General features: G+C 36.3%; 1 protein-coding gene across 8 annotated transcripts in view; it reads right to left on the reverse strand.

The window, feature by feature from the left end:
• The window catches only part of SNX2 (sorting nexin 2), a 60,373-nt gene that overhangs the window by 21,383 nt on the left and 17,753 nt on the right, over positions 1-21,237 (reverse strand). For 6 of the 8 annotated variants that reach the window (XM_023743955.1, XM_023743781.1, XM_023743925.1 and 3 more), the window contains exons 3-7: positions 18,070-18,233; positions 16,247-16,313; positions 15,871-15,914; positions 14,286-14,427; positions 508-586 (exon numbers count right to left, since the gene is read on the reverse strand). In XM_023743955.1, the coding sequence (XP_023599723.1) occupies positions 508-586; positions 14,286-14,427; positions 15,871-15,914; positions 16,247-16,313; positions 18,070-18,233 (496 nt within the window). Of the gene's footprint in view, positions 1-507; positions 587-14,285; positions 14,428-15,870; positions 15,915-16,246; positions 16,314-18,069; positions 18,234-19,301; positions 19,324-21,237 lie in introns of all 8 variants that reach the window. The other 2 variants (XM_023743840.1, XM_023743881.1) reach the window with 1 other exon arrangement.

A 21,237-nucleotide genomic window follows, 5' to 3' on the forward strand; every position in this document is an offset into this window, starting at 1 on the left:
GCATGTACCTTGGTTTCAGGCACATCCCCAGTAGGGGGTGTGCAGGAGGCAGCTGGTCGATGTTTCTCTCTCATCGATGTTTTTAACTCTATCCCTCTCCCTTCCTCTCTGTAAAAGATCAAAATATATTTTTTAAAAAATATAATAATACTAAAGAGATATTATTTTTATCCAAATAATTTTATTAACCCTTTCCCCACTTTCAAAAGATTCATGAATTTTTTTCTTACTTCTCTTGTTGACCACAGCTATGACATAATAATTCTATCCTCAACTAACTCATGCCTTTACATATTGCTGCTTGTAACAATGATACAAGAATAGGTCTATTTAATAAAAGCAGAATAAGCAGTATTGTTCAAAGAAGCAATTTTCTTAATAAAGTTTAAAGCACTTTTGATAAGAGTCATCAATTAATAATTGAACTAAGTTACACCATATAGTGGGATTAGACATATTACTGAAGCAAAAACATGAGTGTAATAAAGCAGAACCGTCTAGAATTACCTTTCAAGAGCTGCTCTTCGTTTTTCTACAAATTCAGTGGATGATAAATCTTCTTTACCCACTTTGACCTTGGTCATGCCTTTGAAAAAAATTGAATGAGACTCATGATTTTATGTGATTATAAAAACAGTCTTTTATAATCATTTCTGCCTAATTTAAAATATACTCTAAATCTGAATTTGAACAACAGCTCCTAAATTTATAATTAGTATCATACTTTGAGAAATTAAAACTCATGATACAGTAATTCTACTCTGTAAGTATTTATAAGTAAAGCAGGGGTTGGGCTGTGTCTGTAGTTTTCTGACTATAACCTCTGGATTCCTTATCTGTTATATATTACACTCCTGCTAAACTAAAATGTGTTTACATTTCAATAGGATTCAAATTAGTAAATTTAAGCTCAATTAATATTTTCATTTCTTATTAGTAATAATTAAGGTTCTTTACCTTGTGGACAAGAAAAACAAAAGTGTAACCCACGAATTTGCTAAATATTATCTCTTGCAGATTCTAAGAACATGTTCTTGTATATTTACCATGGCTGTTTTATAATAATTGAAATAACAGCTCTTTCATAGAGATATTTAGAACTCTTCAAATTTAAAAAGTAAAAATCATGTTAACAATTTCTGTATTGGCAATTTCAATTTTAACACTAATATAGAAGATCAGATTTTATTTCTTTTCCTGTTCTTTTTCTTTTCAAAAATCAATTCTGTAGAAATAAAGAACTGATACATGCTACAACGTGGATGAACCTTGAATATATTATGCTAAGTGAAAGAAGCTTGTCACAAAGGAGCAAATATCGTATGATTCCCTTTATATAAAGGAATAGGCAAATAGGCAAATTTATAGAGAAAGAAAATAAATTTGTGATTGCCTATGGCTGGAGGGATGAGGAAGTTAGAGGATGATGGTTAAGGGGTAATAAAACTACTCTAAAATGGATGTGGTGATGTATGGACAACTCTGAATATACTAAAAGCCATTAAATTACATATTTAAATGAATAATTGTATAGCATATGAATTATATCTCAGTAAAGTCATTAAAATCATGTAACTCCAGATTCAAGATGGCGGCGGTATAGGCAGACGTGTCCCAGGTCTTATCCCGGAGCAAATGGAGTAAGCAGCTGAAACTAATAACACCCACCCTGAATTGGTGAAGTATACTCAGCTGGTGAGACAGTTTGCGGCCGGGAAGGGCAGAGTTCCCTGGAAAGGTAAAAACCAGGGATCTGGGCAGGAAAGTTTGCCAGACCTCTGAGCCCAGAGGGTCAGAGGGAGACAGACACAGCCCCTGACTGGGGAAAGGAGATCCGAGGGATTGTTGGCACCGGGGGATTTGGGATCTGGGTTCCATAATTACGGAGGACTGAGCCTAAAGGGGGCAGCCTGAAGTGCTGACCAGACCACGCAGTGCCGGTAAGAGAGGAGCTTATAGAGACTCAGCCTTCCCCGTTTCTGCGGCTGGCGTTTGTTTGTTTGTCTTCACTGAACCCTGCTCATAGAACATTTCGGATACAGACACTCACCTGTGCTGACGAGAGGGAGAAGGTGCGGACGAGTGGAATCTGGGGAGAGGCTGAGGAGAGAAGGGGGGCCAGGAGAGGTGGCAGCGAATTGAGTGCTGAGTCACTCCTGAGCCCAGGACTACGGCAGCCATTTTCTCTGAAACGTGTAACCCCTCCCTCTAGCTCCCAGGAAAGGCGCACAGCCACACCCAGATTCCACACTGCATGGTATGAAGGATTAAACAAATCTGATTAGTCCCTGGGAGTTAACAGGGTCTGGCCTATAGAGGGACTTTCAGTCCCAGCAACAACACAGAGCGGGTAACGATTAAAGAACCAGCTCTGGGCAAGGAACTTCCCCAAACCAGTTTTAAGTACAATAGAGAAAATAAACCCTAAACTGGACAGAGAGGCCGTATAGCCTAGGAGGCCAATCCAGAAACACTGCCACCCAGAGGCTGAGCCACAAACTGACTCTTAGGTAAACACAACTTAAGGCAGTCTGGGACACAAATATGGCCTGCTTTAAAATCAGGACTCTGGTTTACAACACAGAGGAACAGTGTATCGCAGGGAAATTCAACATTCTCCTGAATACCTGGCAGGACTAACTCGAGCCAGACTGAAGAGTAGAAGAACCAAAGGACCTTCACTACTGCAAATTTTTATTTATTTTTTTAATTCTTTTTTCACCTTTTAACTAAGAAAACAGTTTTTTTTTCTTTTTCTTTCACCTGATTTCACCCTTTTAATTACTACATTTTTATTTTTAACCAGTATTATTACTGCTACCATGTTACCATTCTTTAAAGTGTCATTTTATTTTCTCTTTATTTTATTTTGGGATTAGTGTTCTACATTCTATTTTCATCGTTCCTTTAGCAACATTTTTATCTACCTCAACTATACCTCTATGCTAAAACCCTCTTCCTCACTTTTCCCCTTTTGTTGTCCTGTTTCTCTTACCCTATTCATGCTTTAGATTTTCCCTATTCCTTCTTTTTACCCCGTCAAAACTTCACCCTACTTATATATCCTATTTCCAATCCACTGCTCTAAATCCTTATATACCTCTCCCTTGACTTTCTTCACTATCCAATTTTTTTTCTTTTATCTTTCTATTGTTTTATTGCTGTTTGCTTGATTGTTGAGTATATTGGTGGGTTTTTTTAGGATTGGTTGTGAGGTTGTTTTTCTTTTTCTGCTAGTCCCCCCCCCCACCCCCCCCGGTTATTCTTGTGCTTCTGTTTTCCCTTGCCTCAATTGATATTATTGATTGTAGTTTGCATTCATCTCCAGGGATCTGTTGCTGGAATTTGATGAGATAAGTGGCGGTTCTATATGAGGTTTCTCCTCATATAAATATTCTCTTCCCCTCGTCTACTTCATTCTCTCTTTTCGCTCTTTTTTTTTCTATCCTTTTTCCCAATTTCATTTTTGCACTCCTTTTCTTTTCTTTTTTTCTCTTCTCTCTTCCTTTTCCCTTAATTCTCTTAACTCAGGTGGTCACCTTTATTTGGGGTTATTAATATCGTGAATACATTTATGTTCAGTGCCTGGTGCGTTGTGCCTTGTTGTGTTGTATTTTGTGCTTTTAAATCAACGCAGCAGATCCAAGCAACAGCAGCCTCCTGATTACCACACCCTCTATCTGAGGAACAGCAGCTGTACATGAAGCCTCCCCCCACCAGCCAGAAGAGCCACCATAGCTGTAAACAGAACCCACCACAGGAGCTGCTGCCATCTGAGAAGCAGCTGCTACCACAACCACCCAAGGAGCAACCACAGCCCGAGAAGCCTCTGCCACCCAGGGAGCAGCCACTGAACGACTCAACATCTAGATATGTCGGTGAGATCAAACATGGGTAGACAAAGAAACCCCCAAAGGAAAGAAAAGGAGGACTCGCCAGAAAAGCAGCTAAGTGATACAGAGGCATGCAACATGACAGAAAAAGAATTCAGGTTAAGGGTCCTAGAGTGCATAAACCAGATGGAGGAAAAAATCAACAACTTATGCAAGCAGCAAGAAGAAACAGATGAAAAAATCAATAACTTATGTAAGAACCAAGAAGACATGAATAGCGATATAGCTGCAATAAAAAACACCATTGAAAGTATCAACAGTAGACTAGGAGAAGTGGAGGACCGAATTAGTGAATTAGAAGACAAGGAAGCAAAACACACCCAAACTGAACTGCAATTGGAGAAAAAAAATTAAAAGACAGGAGGAGAGCCTAAGGGAGCTTTGGGACAACATGAAACAAAACAACATACGAATAATAGGGGTGCCAGAACAACAGAAAGAGGAACAAGGATTAGAAAACCTATTCGAAGAAATAATATCAGAAAACTTCCCTGAGGTGGGGAAGAAAAAAGTCACACAAGCACAGAGAGTCCCAAACAAGGTGAACCCGAAAAGACCCACACCAAGACACATCATAATTACCAAGGCAAATGTTCAGGACAAAGAGAGAATCTTACAGGCTGCAAGAGAGAGACGGAAAGTTATGTACAAGGGATCTCCCATTAGATTATCAAGTGATTTCTCAATAGAAACACATCAGACCAGAAAAGAATGGATGGAAATTTACAAAATGATGCAAAGCAAAGGACTGAATCCAATAATACTCTATCCAGCAAGGCTATCATTCAAAATTGAAGGGGAAATAAGAAGCTTCACAGACAAAAAAAGGCTAAGGGAGTTTATCACCACCAAGGCAGCAATGCAAGAAATGCTAAAGGGACTGGTGTAAAAAGAAGAAATAAAAAGCTCAGAAAGAAAACAGCCACACACAAAAAGAAATGGCTACAAACAAGTACCTTTTGGTTTTGAGAAACCAAGATGGCGGCATAGGTTAACGCCGGAGTTTGCTGCCTCGAAAAACCACTTCAAAAATACAACTAAAAGACGGAACGGACATCATCCAGAACCACAGGAAGGCTGGCTGAGTGGAAGTTCTACAACTAGGAGGAACTGAGAATCAGAGGCGGCGCAGTGCTGAAGTAAAATACTAAGGTGCGGAGTGCGCGAGGCGCGGGCTGGTGGCCGAGGGCGTGGTTGTCTGTTTCAATCCGGAGGGAGCCTCAGACTCTGAGCTCCAGATCCAGGCGAGTCTCTAGGGACCCAGACTCAAACGGGAGAAGCAGGACTGTCTGGCTACGGTCCCTCCGAGGTTTGCAGCTGTTGCTGGGACAGAGAGGCAGAGCCCCTGGGGACGGACTGAGAGCAGCCATAACTGCTCCCTCCTCCGCCCTGTTGATCCCGTGGGACCCACCCCGCCCAAGACCTGCACAGAGGCATTTGCCGGATAGCCTCAGGCAAAGGCTAGATTAGCACCTCCCTAGAGGACACAAGTTCTTCCACTGCAGACACAGCTGATTATCACAGCCAGTCGGCCTGGAGGTCAAATCCCTCTGGTATTAACTACAACAATCAAGGCTTAACTACAACAAGACTGCGCACAAAGACCACTAGGGGGTGTACCAAGAAAGCGTAAAAAATGCGGAGACAAAGAAACAGGACAAAACTATCAAGGGAGGATATTGAGTTCAGAACCACACTTTTGAGGTCTCTCAAGAGGCTTCTAGAGTCTGTCGATAAACTTGATGAGATGTACAGGAAATCTAATGAGACCCTCGATGGTGTGATAAAGGACCATCTAGAAAGTAAGCATACACTGACTGAAATAAAGAATATTATACAGACTCCCAACAGCAGACCAGAGGAGCGCAAGAATCAAGTCAAAGATTTGAAATGCGAAGAAGCGAGAAACACCCAACCGGAAAAGCAAAATGAAAAAAGACCCAAAAATACGTGTAAGGAGCCTCTGGGACAGCTTCAAACGTACCAACATCAGAATTATAGGGGTACCAGAAGATGAGAGAGAGCAAGATATTGAAAACCTATTTGAAGAAATAATGACAGAAAACTTCCCCCACCTGCTGAAAGAAATAGACTTACAGGTCCAGGAAGCGCAGAGAACCCCAAACAAAAGGAATCCAAAGAGGACCACACCAAGACACATCATCATTAAAATGCCAAGAGCAAAAGACAAAGAGAGAATCTTAAAAGCAGCAAGAGAAAGAAACTCAGTTACCTACAAGGGAATACCCATACGACTGTCAGCTGATTTCTCAACAGAAACTTTGCAGGCCAGAAGGGAGTGGCAAGAAATATTCAAAGTGATGAATAGCAAGAACCTACAACCAAGATTACTTTATCCAGCAAAGCTATCATTCAGAATTGAAGGTCAGATAAAGAGCTTCACAGATAAGGAAAAGCTAAAGGAGTTCATCACCACCAAACCAGTATTATATGAAATGCTGAAAGGTATCCTTTAAGAAGAGGAAGAAGAAGAAAAAGGTAAAGATACAAATTATGAACAACAAATATGCATCTATCAACAAGTGAATCTAAGAATCAAGTGAATAAATAACCTGATGTACAGAATGAACTGTTGATTATAATAGAATCAGGGACATAGAAAGGGAATGGACTGACTATTCTTGGGGGGAAAAGGGGTGTGGGAGATTCGGGAAGAGACTGGACAAAAATTGTGCACCTATGGATGAGGACAGTGGGTGGGGAGTGAGGGCGGAGGGTGGGGTGGGAGCTGGAAGGAGGGGAGTTATGGGGGGAAAAAAAGAGGAACAAATGTAATAATCTGAACAATAAAGATTTAATAAAAAACAAAAAAAAAACAAAACAAGTACCTTTCAATAATAACTTTAAGCGTAAAAGGACTAAATGCTCCAACCAAAAGACATCGAGTGGCTGAATGGATAAAAAAACATGACCCATACATTTGCTGTCTACAAGAGACCTACCTCATTAGAAGGGACTCACACAGACTGAAAGTGAAGGGATGGAAAAATATCTTTCAGGCAAATGGAAATGAAAAGAAAGCTGGGGTAGCAATACTTATATTGGACAAAATAGAGCTCAAAGTGAAGGCCATAACAAGAGATAAGGAAGGCCACTTCATAATACTAAAGGATCAATACAACAAGAGGATATAACCCTGATAAACATATATGCACCCAAATACATAATAAAATTCCTGGAAGATATCAAAGGAGAGATTGACAACAATACAATCATACGAGGGGACTTTAATACACTATTGACATCACTGGATAAATCCTCTAGACAAACAATCAGCAAAAAAACAGCAATCCTAAATGACTCAATAGATCAGATGGACTTAATTGACATCTTCAGAACACTTCACCCCAAAGCCGCAGAATATACATTCTACTCAAGTGCTCATAGGACACATTCAAAAGTAGACCACATATTGGGTCACAAACAAAGTCTCCCCAAATTCAAGAAGATTGAACTCATACCAAGCATCTTCTCAGACCACAATGGCATAATATTAGAAATAAACTACAATAAAAACAACCCAAAACACTCAAACACTTGGAAGCTGAATAGCATGTTATTAAATATTGATTGGGTTACCAATGACATCAAAGAAGAAATTAAAAACATCCTGGAAACTAATGACAATGAAAAAACAACAATCCAAAACCTATGGGACACAATGAAAGCAGTCCTGAGGGGGAAGTTTATAGCTCTACAGGCCTACCTCAACAAACAAGAAAAAATGGTAGTAAATCATCTAACTCTACAACTCAAAGAATTAGAAAGAGCGCAACAAGAAAACCCCAGAGTGAGCAGAAGGAAGGAGATAATAAAGATTAGAGCAGAAATCAATGAAATAGAGACCAAAAAAACAATACAGAAAATCAATGAAACCAAGAGCTGGTTCTTTGAAAGGATAAACAAGATTGACAAACCTCTACCCAGGTTCACCAAGAAGCAAAGAGAGAGGACCCAAATAAACAAAATCAGAAATGATAGAGGCGAAATAACAACAGACCCCACAGAAATACAAATGATTGTTAAAAAATACTATGAACAACTCTACTCCAACAAACTAGACAACCTGGAGGAAATGGACAAATTCCTAGAAAAATACAACATTTCAAAACTCAAGCAGGAAGAATCTAAAAATCTCAATAGGCCAATAACTATGGAAGAAATTGAAGCAGTCACCAAAAAGCTTCCAGCAAACAAAAGCCCAGGACCAGACGTCTTCACAGGGGAGTTTTACCAAACATTCAAGGAAGAACTAAAACCTATCCTCCTCAGACTACTACAAAAAATGCAAGAGGAAGGAACACTTCCAAGCTCATTCTATGAAGCCAGCATCACCCTAATACCAAAACCAGGTAAAAACAACACAATGAAAGAGAATTACAGGCCAATATCCCTCATGAACATAGATGCCAAAATCCTCAACAAAATCTTAGCAAATCGGATCCAGCAGTACATCAGAAGGATCATACACCATGACCAAGTAGGATTTATCCCAGGGATGCAAGGATGGTACAATATCTGCAAATCAATAAATGTGATATATCACATAAACAAATTGAAAGAAAAAAACCACACAGTCATATCAATTGATGCAGAAAAAGCATTTGACAAAATCCAACACCCATTTTTGATAAAAACTCTCAGCAAGGTGGGAATAGAAGGATCATACCTCAACATAATAAAAGCCATATATGACAAGCCCACAGCCAAGATCATACTCAATGGACAAAAACTAACACCATTTCCCCTAAGAAGAGGAACAAGACAGGCATGCCCACTCTCACTACTTCTGTTCAACTTAGTACTGGAAGTATTAGCCATTGCAATCAGACAAGAAGAAGAAATAAAAGGCATCCAAATTGGAAAAGAGGAAGTAAAATTGTCCTTATTTGCACACGACATGATATTATACATACAAAACCCTAAAGACTCCATCAAAAAACTACTAGACTTAATACATGAATTTGGCAATGTAGCAGGATACAAAATTAACCCCAAGAAATCTAAGGCATTTCTATACACCAATAGTGAATTTTCAGAAAGAGAGATTATAAAAACAATCCCATTTACCATCGCACCAAAAAAATTAAGCTACCTAGAAATAAACTTAACTAAGGAGGTAAAAGACCTCTACTCAGAAAACTACAGGACGTTGAAAAAAGAGATAGAGGAAGACATAAACAGATGGAAGAACATACCGTGTTCATGGATTGCTAGAATCAACATCATTAAAATGTCCATACTACCCAAAGCAATCTATAAATTCAACGCACTTCCCATTAAAATACCAACGGCATATTTCACAGGCCTAAAACGAACTCTCCAAAAATTCATCTGGAATAAAAAAAGACCCCGAATACCTGTAGCGATCCTGAGAAAGAACAAAGCAGGTGGGATCTCAATACCAGATATCATGCTGTATTAAAAAGCCCCTGTTCTCAAAACTGCCTGGTACTGGCACAAAAACAGACATATAGATCAATGGAATAGAATAGAGAGTCCAGAAATCGGCCCTAACCAATATGCCCAATTAATATTTGACAAAGGAGGAAGGAACATACAACGGAGTCAAGATAGTCTCTTCAATAAATGGTGTTGGGATAACTGGACAGATATATGCAAAAAAATGAAACTAGACCACCAACTTAGACCATACACAAAAATAATCTCAAAATGGGTAAAGGACTTAAATGTACGACAGGAAACCATAAAAATTCTAGAAGAATCCAAAGGCAACAAAATCTCAGACATATGCCGAAGCAATTTCTTCACTGAGACAGCTCCTAGGGCACTTGAAACTAAAGAGAAAATGAACAAATGGGACTACATCAAAATAAAAAGCTTCTGCACAGCAAAAGAAACCATCAACAAAACAACAAGAAAGCCCACTGCGTGGGAAAACATATTTGCCAATGTCATATCTGATAAGGGCCTAATCTCCAAAATTTATAGGGAACTCATACAACTTAACAAAAGGAAGATAAACAATCCAATCAAAAAATGGGCAAAGGATCTAAATAGACACCTTTCAAAAGAGGACATTCAGAAAGCCAAGAGACATATGAAAACATGCTCAAAGTCACTAATCATCCGAGAGATGCAAATCAAAACAACAATGAGGTACCATCTCACACCTGTCAGACTGGCTATCATCAACAAATCAACAAACGACAAGTGCTGGAGAGGATGTGGAGAAAAAGGAACACTCGTACACTGCTGGTGGGAATGCAGACTGGTGCAGCCACTATGGAAGACGGTATGGAGTTTCCTCAAAAAACTAAAAATGGAACTCCCATTTGACCCTGTGATCCCACTTCTAGGAATATATCCCAAGAAACCAGAAACACCAATCAGAAAGGATATATGCACCCATATGTTCATGGCAGCACAATTCACCATAGCTAAGATCTGGAAACAGCCTAAGTGTCCATCAGTAGATGAATGAATTAGAAAACTGTGGTACATCTACACGATGGAATACTATGCTGCTGTTAAAAAGAAGGAACTCTTACCATTTGCAACGGCATGGATGGAAGTGGAGAGCATTATGCTAAGTGAAATAAGCCAGTCAATGAAGGAAAAATACCACATGATCTCACTCATTCATGGATAATAAAGATCATCATAAACTTACGAACAAAAATAGATACAGAGGTAGAGCTGCCTCAAACAGTCTGTCAAACTGCAGTGGGAAGGCCGAGGAGGGTAGGGGGGCGGAAAGGGGGTGTAAGAAATCAACCGAAGGACTTGTATGCATGCATATAAGCATAACCAATGGACATAAGACACTGGGGGGTAGGGAAGGCCAGGGGATTGTCAAGGGTGGCGGAAAAAAGGAGACATATGTAATACCCTTTGTAATACTTTAAGCAATAAAAAAAAAAAATCATGTAATTCTTACTCAGGTTGGCATATCTGGTAAATAAACATATCATCTATGAATGTTCTATTTAACTTAATTCCTCTGAAATATAATAGTTTGAAAAAGAACACTCAGACATCTATCGTGAATGGACTACATGATGTGGGGCGTTAATTATTTCACATATTGTTTCCCTGAAAAAAAACCTTACAAAGATATAGTTCTTCTTTTATTCCCTTCAAGAATCTTCTGCTCATGCTATTTCCTATCGGTAATCTTTATTAGCCATTGTGAGGAGACAAAAAAAAAAAAAAAAAAAGCCTTACTCTAACCAGTTACCTTTTAAAACTTTTCAACTTTGTTGCTGTTTTCAAAAAGCTTACTGAAATGCTGTTTTTAAGTCAACTAAGGTTTTATAAAAGTGCAGTAACTGCTGTGTGCTAAAAGACTCCTTTTCTTTCTGTTTTAGTTCTAACTTCCCAGCAAAGAAGTTACTACTCTTACTCCACTACCCCATTATCATTGTTTGTTATTTGAAAACCACTTAGTCTTAGTATGTAATTAAAGAATCTCCATACCTTAAATTTTTCTTAGACAATGTATTCATTTTTACTTTAAAAAAAATTATAAACAATATGAAATTATAAAATGAACATTTTTCTTCTACTTGGTTGGCTGCCAGGAAGCTCAGAGATCAATTTCTAACCCACCTTTAATAACTGTTCAGACTTTTGCACACATTTTGAGGGAACTTTATATTGGCTTCATCTTACTATTTGAAAATTATTTTTCTTGCTAAGCTCTTTCTTTATATCTTTTTAAAAGATATATTAGACCATTCTACAATCACATAGCATTAGATTTATTTTTTTTAAATCAGAAAGTTTTCTATTTTAGGTAAAAAATAAAGGCAAACCATAATTGTATTGAAAAAAACACAACATACTAAATAAAATTAGAAGCAGAATAGAATAACGGTTAAGAATATAAACCCTGGAGGAAGATGGCCACCTGGCATTTAAAACTCAGCTCTGCTTCTTGGTAGCTGTATGACATGAGGCATGTTACCTAGCCTTGATGAACCTTAGCTTCCTTACCTATTCAATAAGCACAATAATAAGTTAACCTAAAGTTGTTGTGAAGATCAAATGAAAATGCAAATAAATTATTTAGCATAGTGCTTTAGCACAGTAAATACTCAATGGATGTTAATTATTTCTATAATTTAACTGATAGTCTTACAATTTAATGGACTATCTATGAATAATATGAACATAACTGTGTCACTGTCCCCTAGTACCCTTTGAAAGCTATCAAAATCAATGTCAGAAAAGAATGCTCTAAGGATATAATTTCTTAATTCTATTTTGAATTTATATGTGCTATTTATTATACTGCAATCATTTGTGGAAGGTTGAAGATTATTGAGGCAAAATATTAGTTTGAAACACAATAACTTGAATATGAAAATTTAGTTTTTACATCTTTCCTTTTTGGTCAATGTTTAAAGACTACACTAGCATATCTAGCCACCAAAATGAGAGAAATGATTTGTTTTTCCTCTTTTGGTGTATAAAAATAGTTGTACAACTTAAAAGTCAAAGAAAAAACCCCAATATTAATAATAAGTAATTTATGATGGATAAAACTTAAGTTCCCTACATAGATAGCAGAATGCCAGAAGATACCATTGTGGTATTTTAGAGAAGAGGAAAATAAGATTAGTAATTAGATCAAAAGTTCTCAAAGTGTAGTCAGAATACCTGGAAGGTTTCAGAGATACTTTTTTAGGGGAAAGAAGGTAGTGCACAAAAGCCTATTTTTATAAAAATACTAAACTGTTATTTGTCTTTCTTACTCTCATTCTTTCATGAAAGTTCCATAAGTTTTACAAAGATTATATGTGTTATATCACAACAGGATGAGTACAGAAGCAGATATGAGAATATCGCTATCTTCTATTAAGCCAGAAATTAAAGAAATTTGCAAAGTTGTTGAACAAAAACAAAAAAACAAGCTGCTCTTATTCATTTTTGTGTTACAAAAATTATTTTTCACAAAAATTTTACTTGTTAACAGGTAATGCAATTTATTGTTATTTTTAATGAATAGATACAATTTTAAAACATTCCCATATAATAAATATCAATATATCCCACAAAAGTAAAAGCTCTTTAAGAGTTCTCAATAAATTTGAAGAATATTAAGTTTGAGGTTAAGAAGTTGAAGAACTGCACTAGATTTTTTAAAAAATGTTTCTATTGATTTTTATTTTTTTTATTTAGTTTAATCCTCACCTGAGGATATTTTTCCATTGATTTTTTAGAGAGAGTGGAAGAGAGAGGGAAAGACAGAGAACTACAGATGTGAGAGAAGCACATCAACTGGTTGCCTCCTACACATGCCCTGCCTAGGGCCCGGGTCCAGGAGGAGCCTGCAACCAAGGTACAAGCCCTTGACCAGAATCGAACCCAGAACCCTTTGGTCCCTAGGCCGATGCTCTCTCTATCCACTGAGCCAAACCGGCCAGGGCACAACTAGATTTTTGAATTTAAAAAAAGAGCCGAAACCGGTTTGGCTCAGTGGATAGAGCGTCGGCCTGCGGACTGAAAGGTCCCGGGTTCGATTCCGGTCAAGGGCATGTACCTGGGTTGCGGGCACATCCCCAGTGGGGGATGTGTGGGAGGCAGCTGATCGATGTTTCCCTCTCATCGATGTTTCTAACTCTCTATCTCTCTCCCTTCCTCTCTGTAAAAAATCAATAAAATATATTTAAAAAAAAAAAGAGAGAGAAAAAAATAACAAATCCATTCAAATATATCAGATTTCAAAATCATAAAAGATAAAATTGTCCTTCAAATGCTAGAAAAAAGTAAAATAATTTAAAGATCAGAAAAATTCAGTTTAGAATATTTTTCAGAAAAATAATCTTATGTATAAAGAAATATAAAGGTGCATAAAAACCTATGACTGAAAGGATTAAAAAATACAAAATTTTGAGAGATGACATGTCTTAATGGTGAGACAATAGAGGTTCTCCTCTTTTGTAATTTTCTGCATATTCTTAACTAAGCCTTTATTATTTGTATAAATAACAATGTTTTTAAACATTATATTGAGGTTGTGAAATAAACTGCATTTAAATAGCGAGGCTAGATCAAATCTTTTTGAACAATATATAGCTGAGAAGCAAACATCCCTTAGAAAACATTATTGATATGCTAATAATATTAAACACCCTCTGAGTGTTACTTAGTAATATGGAACTCTAAAAGGGGTTTTAAATTGCTTTCAATTTGGCAAATTCTGACCCAATATTAACATCATTGTATTAGCTTATACAGTCTTTGGTTGATGAATAATTGTCATAAATGGAATATTTAAATTCAGTATTTTTACATATTATGAGATGTCATGATAGCGAATGATCATGAAATCTACAAATTTATAGTTATAATTAAAATAGTAACAGTAACAAATAAAAGTTATTTTTTTAAATTCACACTTACCTACTATACTCTTTTCTGGAGCTGGTGGTACAATATATCCGACATGTAAATACTTGCTTGCTAACTTGCTATGCAAACCAAGAAAGTCACTAAATCTTCTTTTAACTGAAAATTCATTCTTACTGAACATGGAAAGAGAAGTCTACAAGTGAAAAAGAGGTATTTCAAATTCTAAATACTGAGCAATTATTCAGAAGTCAATGTCATATATAACTGTGAACATGCATGTGTATACATCCACTGGTATACTTTATAAAAGAATCCAGAGTAGCTAATTTGGCATACAAATTGCTAACAAACGAAAAAAACCTAAATCATAGGTGTTTTTTATAGAATCTTAAGGGAACAGAAAATATTTGCTTTATTCATCTCATTGACTCTACTTATATTTATGCTAATAATTCTTAAATCTTTAACCTCACCTAGATCTCCTCTGAGCTTCAGTCCAACATATTGGAACGCTCAAGGAACACCTCCACTTAAATCTCACTGCCACCTCAAATTCACCATATTTTCCCCTCCTGGAACTTGTTTACTATTATACCTTAGTGTTTGGAAAATAGCCTGACCCTATGGTGTTTAATAAATATCTGTTCAATGAATTAACAAATCTCACCCCTGTCCACACAGTGTTCCTCCACTTGTGCTGTCTTTTCTCCAGGATCCCTCCCTCATGCCTTACATCCAAGCCCTATAGATTCTACCTCCTACACAACTCAAGAAGCCTTTTATTTCACTCACCCCCAGAACCAATTCCTTATGTAAAGTGTTACTTCTCATAGCTAGGGTTCCTACAGACCATCTCTCTTCTTTTTAAGACTTAAAGACCTACAATCCTTTTTAAAATTGCAATGGCACCCTAGCTGGTTTGTCTCAGTGGATAGAGCATCAGCCTGCGCACTGAAGGGTCCCGGGTTCCATTCCAATCAAGGGCACATGCCTTAGTTGTGGGCTGGATCCCCAGTAGGGGGTGTGCAGGAGGCAGCGATCAATGATTCTCTCTCATCACTGATGTTTCTATCTCTCTTCCTCTCTGAAGTCAATCAAAATATATTTTAAAAAAAAATTGCAATGGTCTCTTAATTAGAAATCCTGACCTCTGCTTTGACACTCCCAATTCATACTGAGTCTCAGAGTTCTTTCTAAATCAAAAATCGAATTGTGCTATACTCTTATTTCAATCTCTTCAATGGCTCTCCATTATCCTCAGGATGAAGTTCAAATTCCTTAAGGTGGCTGTTTATAATATAGGGAGGCTTATTGCTACACAATTCAATCAGGTACCACTTCTTGCAGATCCTAGAAGATACAATGCTTTCTTGACTTCTGGCTTTTATACAAGCAAATTCCTTTGCCTGGAACATGCTATTCTCATTTCTTCCTCCTATCTTTGTCTAATTAGGTCCCTTCCTGCATATTTTCAAAGAATACTCTACCAAACCACTCACAACTCAATGTAACAACCTATTTGCAATCTTTACTGGATGGTCACCTTGGTAAAAAAAAAAAAGGGATCACTTACACCTTAATCACCCTTGTACTATACTTAGAGGACTATTATTTTTTAAAGAAGCAAAAGACTCACTTTTGTTGTTACTCTATATGCCATGTAAGCATTCATGCCATCACCTGTAAGAAAAGTCAAATAATACTATTAAGAAAACATGAACTTAAGCACACACACACAAATGTAACTAAATGTGTGAGACAATGTGATTAACTTGACTGTGCTAATTTCATAATGTATATATACATTAAATCATCATCATCCTAAATATATACTATTTTTATTTGTTAATTAGACCTCAATGAAGCTAAGAAAAAATAAATACATAAAAATAAGAAGCAAAAGTCCCCCAAAGCTTAAAAATAAAAGTACCATTTAACACTGTAACAATGTATTTATTAACCAAGCTAATTTTCAAAAAAGAAGTAAAAAAATATAATAAATACTGACTCACCAACTTTCTCTGGATCTGATACACCAATTTCTATATCAAAAATATCTCCATTTGCTTCTTCTTCAATCTAGAAAAGATTTTTTTTTTTTTGGTGTTAAAGATTCCAATTTATATTATTGTAATAACACTAATCACTATAATTTTTATCATCTTTTACTAAGGTCACTGTCACACCAATCAATTTACAAAGCCATTCAGAGTTGGTTTGGCTCAGCGGATAGAGCGTCGGCCTGTAGCCTGAAGGGTCCCGGGTTTGATTCCGGTCAAGGGCACATGCCCGGGTTGGGGGCTCAATCCCCGAAGGGGGCATGTAGGAGGCAGCCAGTCAATGATTCTCTCTCAGCATTGATGTTTCTATCTCCCTCTATGTTCCTCTTCTTTCCTTTCTGAAATCAATTAAAAAATAAAATTTAAAAAATTAAAAAGCCATTCAGCACTCCATTTGTAAAACAATAAAAGCTTTCGTATTTCCTGACTATGTAAAAACACATACACACAAAGAAATAGAAAAAGCATCATTTGGAAAAGTAAAACAAAATCTTGTGTTCTTGTAACTCCTTACATGAAGAAAATCCGTTTTAGTCTTCTGTAGGAATACTGTGGATTTTTTTTTCTATATATCAAATCTTCAGACTCAGGTTATTAAATTTAGCTTCTTCATTATTTTTAATAGTAGCATTTTTCAGTTGTATCTATTCTTTAATAAGCAGCAAGTAGCCATTACTTTTGCCAGTAGATTATTAGATTCTTAAAGAAATTATTATACTAATAAGCAACTTTAGCATCTGGTTTCTTTAATTACATAGTAAATACATGTTCTTAAAGCCAATGAAAGCACTATAAGCTCATTGAAAAAAACAGTAAGAAAAATGATAATACTATGAGACTACAGAAGTACTTTTAATTTAAAATAAAAAATCCTAATAGCAACTCTGCAGGAAAGTTTTATTATTCTCAAGCAGCACAGAAATTGTTAAATATTGCTAATTTTTAAAGCAATATTAAAGTCTAAAACCATCTAAAAGAAAAGTGAGTATTTTAACTATAATCTTTTTATTTCAAGGTTGTACTCTTATACAGTTTTAAAAGTTTCCGTATTTGAAATGTAGTACATATGAAGTATATAACTCCTAAGTGTACAGTTCAATAACTTTCACAAAGTAAACCTAGATCAAGAAACAAACAGTATCATTATACACCAATGGCCCTCTTATGCTTCCTCTCCAGTCAGAACCTATCCTCCAACCTGCCAACATAACTAATATTAACTGCATGCTTTTATCAAATAAAATTGCTCAAAATATCACTTTGTTGTAATTAAGTTTCAAAGCACTTTCATACATTATCTTATTTGATTAACACAGAACCTTGAGAGGCACAGATCATCACACAATCCCAAATGACAAACTCCTTGCCTTAAGAAGGAAAGTGGTTTTGCCTGGGTCGGTTAGAGCATTGTTCCATGCACCAAAAAGGTTGCAGGTTCAATTCCTGGTCAGGGCACAAACCCAGGTTGTGGGTTCAATCCCCAGTCGGTTGCATATGGAAGGCAACTGATGGATGTTTCTCTCTCACATTAATGTTTCTCTCTCTCTCTTCAAAAGATACCTTCAGGTGAGGATTAAAAAATAAAAAATAAGGAAAGTGATTTGCCCAAGTTACTGGATTAAAAAGCTAAGTCACTAGACTCTTTAGTCCAATGTTCTTTTCCCAAAATGTCTATACAGCTTTGATTAGAAATGACTAACAGGAGAGTGATGTTGGTTGGGGAACAAAAAACTTAATAGTTACATATTAATTTAGAATACAAAATCTTTCCATACCTCTTCCCTAGATCTATCAAAGATCACAGGAGCAGACATACTCTTTGATTCAATTCTGGGAGCAATGAGTGTAGTAGGGGTCACAGGTGTGACAGCAGGAGAAGGTTCAGAGGAGAGGATAGGTTCTCTTTCTGGACTGTCCAGAGAAACTTCTTCTGTGGCTTCTAGATACAAATTAAACAAGTCAGTTAAGGACACTGGTAACAAAACCCCAATAGTCTAGATAGCAGTTAATGAATTATGAAAAATCCTATATAATAAAAGGGTAATATGCGAATGGACTGAACGGCGGAACGACCGGTCGTTATGATGCACACTGACCACCAGGGGGCAGATGCTCAATGCAGGAGCTACCCCCTGGTGGTCAGTGCGCTCCCACAGGGGGAGTGCCACTCAGCCAGAAGCCGGGCTCATGGCTGGGGAGCGTAGCGGTGCGGGGAGCCTCTCTCACCTCTGTGGCAGCGCTAAGAACCCCTTGGAGTATGTCCGACTGCCTGCTTAGGCCTGCTCCCTGGGCTGTCGGACATCCCCTAAGGAGGTCCCAAGAGGGTGCAGGCTGGTAAGGGGACACCCCCCCCCCCACAGTGCACGAATGTTGTGCACTGGGCCTCTAGTATTTTATACTTCCCACAAATAAATACCAAAATGTTATTTCTAAATAATTGTTATAATTTCATGAATCCTTCTTTAGTTGTCTATTAAAACTCTAAAACCAACAGTGACTTTGTTGATTTTAGGAAGAATTCCAGCAAAGTGAGCTTAAATATCTATACATAATCATCTAGTGGTAGGAATAAAGCTAGTAGGAAAGCAATTGATGTGGATAATTCCATCATCATTTGTGTTTAGATTTGTAATATATCTTATACTTGTGGTAACTTACCTTCCAAAATCTTTTATTCAGACTAACATTGATTATTTTATATATATATAAACACAAACTTTATGGCAGAAAGCTGCCCAGAAATATCCCAACTGAGATTAAAAATTTGTTACAGAAAATTCTTTACAGATAGTAATCTAAAGCAATTAACTGCTAAAGATTACTGGATATTAGAATACATAAATATGACACAAAGCAAACAGGTGTTTAGATTTTAATTTAAAATGTTCATTCACTTAAAAAATCTGAAATTAAATGTATTTAAAGCCAAATCAACAAATTACCTATAAGCTATGTAACACTGTGCTAGATGCAATGTAGAAACGCAAAGAAATGTAAAATATCATACCTGCCCTCAGGGAGTTTATAATCTAGTTGGGAAAATAAAACATAAGCATGTGGAATGTTAAATAATAATAAAAGACAAGTTATAAAAGTGAACAATAAAAAAAGAATGTTACAAGACATTTAATTGCTATATGAATTATAGACAAAGACTAAAATCTGAGCTGAGATGGGAGACAATACTTTAGGGTATGGAAAATCAGGAACAGTTTACAAAACTGATCAGAGAAGATTTGGATGGGTAGTGCTCCATGAAAATGAATAGCATAAGTAAAAAGCAAAGCCATAAAAATGAAAATTACAATTAGTGGCCAGGACTGCAAGGAAAATAAGATCAGACCCCTTGTTTCTAATTGTAGGTTCTTAGATTCCTAGAGGTTTGAGAAGGTAATAATGGCAATCTGTGAGCCACTTTAATTTGAACACCTCAAAAAGCATACTAGAAATAAGGTAAATGTGTTAACATTTAAATGTAAACAATTGCATTTTATCAATCTACTCTTACTGGTTATCTCTTGTTGATGAGATCTTTATTTAGCACTGCTCTCTTTATTTTTTATATTAAAAATAAAAATAATCAAAATCCTTCAAACTATGGTAACCAGAGGAAGAAAATGGACTATAGATGTTGAATACACTATAGATGACCCTAACATAACAAATTAAAATCTTACATGCAACTTCAGGCTGTTAAGATTGCTAATATTTATTCTTTTTTTAAAAAAAAATGAAACGAATAAGTAAATATAAGAAAGAAAGGAAGCAATATCAAAGGTAGGAGGTGTAAGAGCTTTAATCTACAAACAAGTAAAACAACAAGCAGCAAACAAAACAAAATAAAAAAAAATCAAAAAATCAAAATTCTCTGAAGGAGGTACTGTTACCGGCAACAAACCCATAGACAAAAAACTGTGAAAGACATTGTAACTTTATTAAGATATCAGTGCAGGTAATTCAAAGTCATTTTAACTTTTCAATCATATTTTACTTCACTGATAAATCAGGTTTTTGTATTCTTTGTACAGACTCTGATAAGCTGTTTCATGAACAAAATAAAAACTAAATATGATCTAAGTAACTAATATGGAGGGGGAAAATAGAAATAAATAGATACAAACCTAGGTTTAGCATGCTAATACATAGTCTACCTTAAATTCCTTCATGAATTTTTTTTAATCAAAAGTAAAGTAACATGCTGTATGTTCATGAAGTTTAATTTAATTTAAAACAGACCTAAAGGTTCCAGAAGATGCCCCATAGGTACTAAGTATAAAGATTAACTTTTCTTTGGAAGAGATACTTTGAGGACAACCACAAATGTCAGCTAAGTAACAGTTTAAACATATGATAGACACCAGAGAATTTTTAAACAAAGGAATACTCATTAAACTTACAATTGGTATTATTTGATTAAAAAAAAAATAAGTGAAATAAGCTAAGTATCCTGACAGAAACAAGTTCTAAAAGTCTAAGACAATTCCAATATGCACACCCTCACTTACTCCTCTAGGACAGTTTCCTAAAGTATGCTCGGTGAAGTACAGTGCAGGATGTAACAAATGGTGGAGAGGGGCTCTGAAGCCAACCTTATTTGGTGAGCACTTTCTAAGTTAATAATAGCAACATACACATTTGAACTTTTTCTGATACCACTTCTGACATAACTAATATTTGAAATGCTACATAAAATGCATCAGCGTACATACCAATATAATCTAATCCCCTTATGGTTTAAAAATCAAAATGGCTAAATCACTACAGCAATATCTATATTCTCTCCTCTGATATAGGGGAAATAAATTAAGTACATGGTCTTATTACTGGACAATAGTTTCACCATTCTGGTAACATTGCTACTCTCTACTATGGTTTCCTAGAACCAGACTCCTCCATAGAAGGGGGAATGAATGATATATCTACTTAAAGTCTTCTTAAATAAG

This window comes from Myotis lucifugus, unplaced genomic scaffold (assembly GCF_000147115.1).
Source record: "Myotis lucifugus unplaced genomic scaffold, Myoluc2.0 scaffold_0, whole genome shotgun sequence".
NCBI lineage: Eukaryota > Metazoa > Chordata > Mammalia > Chiroptera > Vespertilionidae > Myotis > Myotis lucifugus.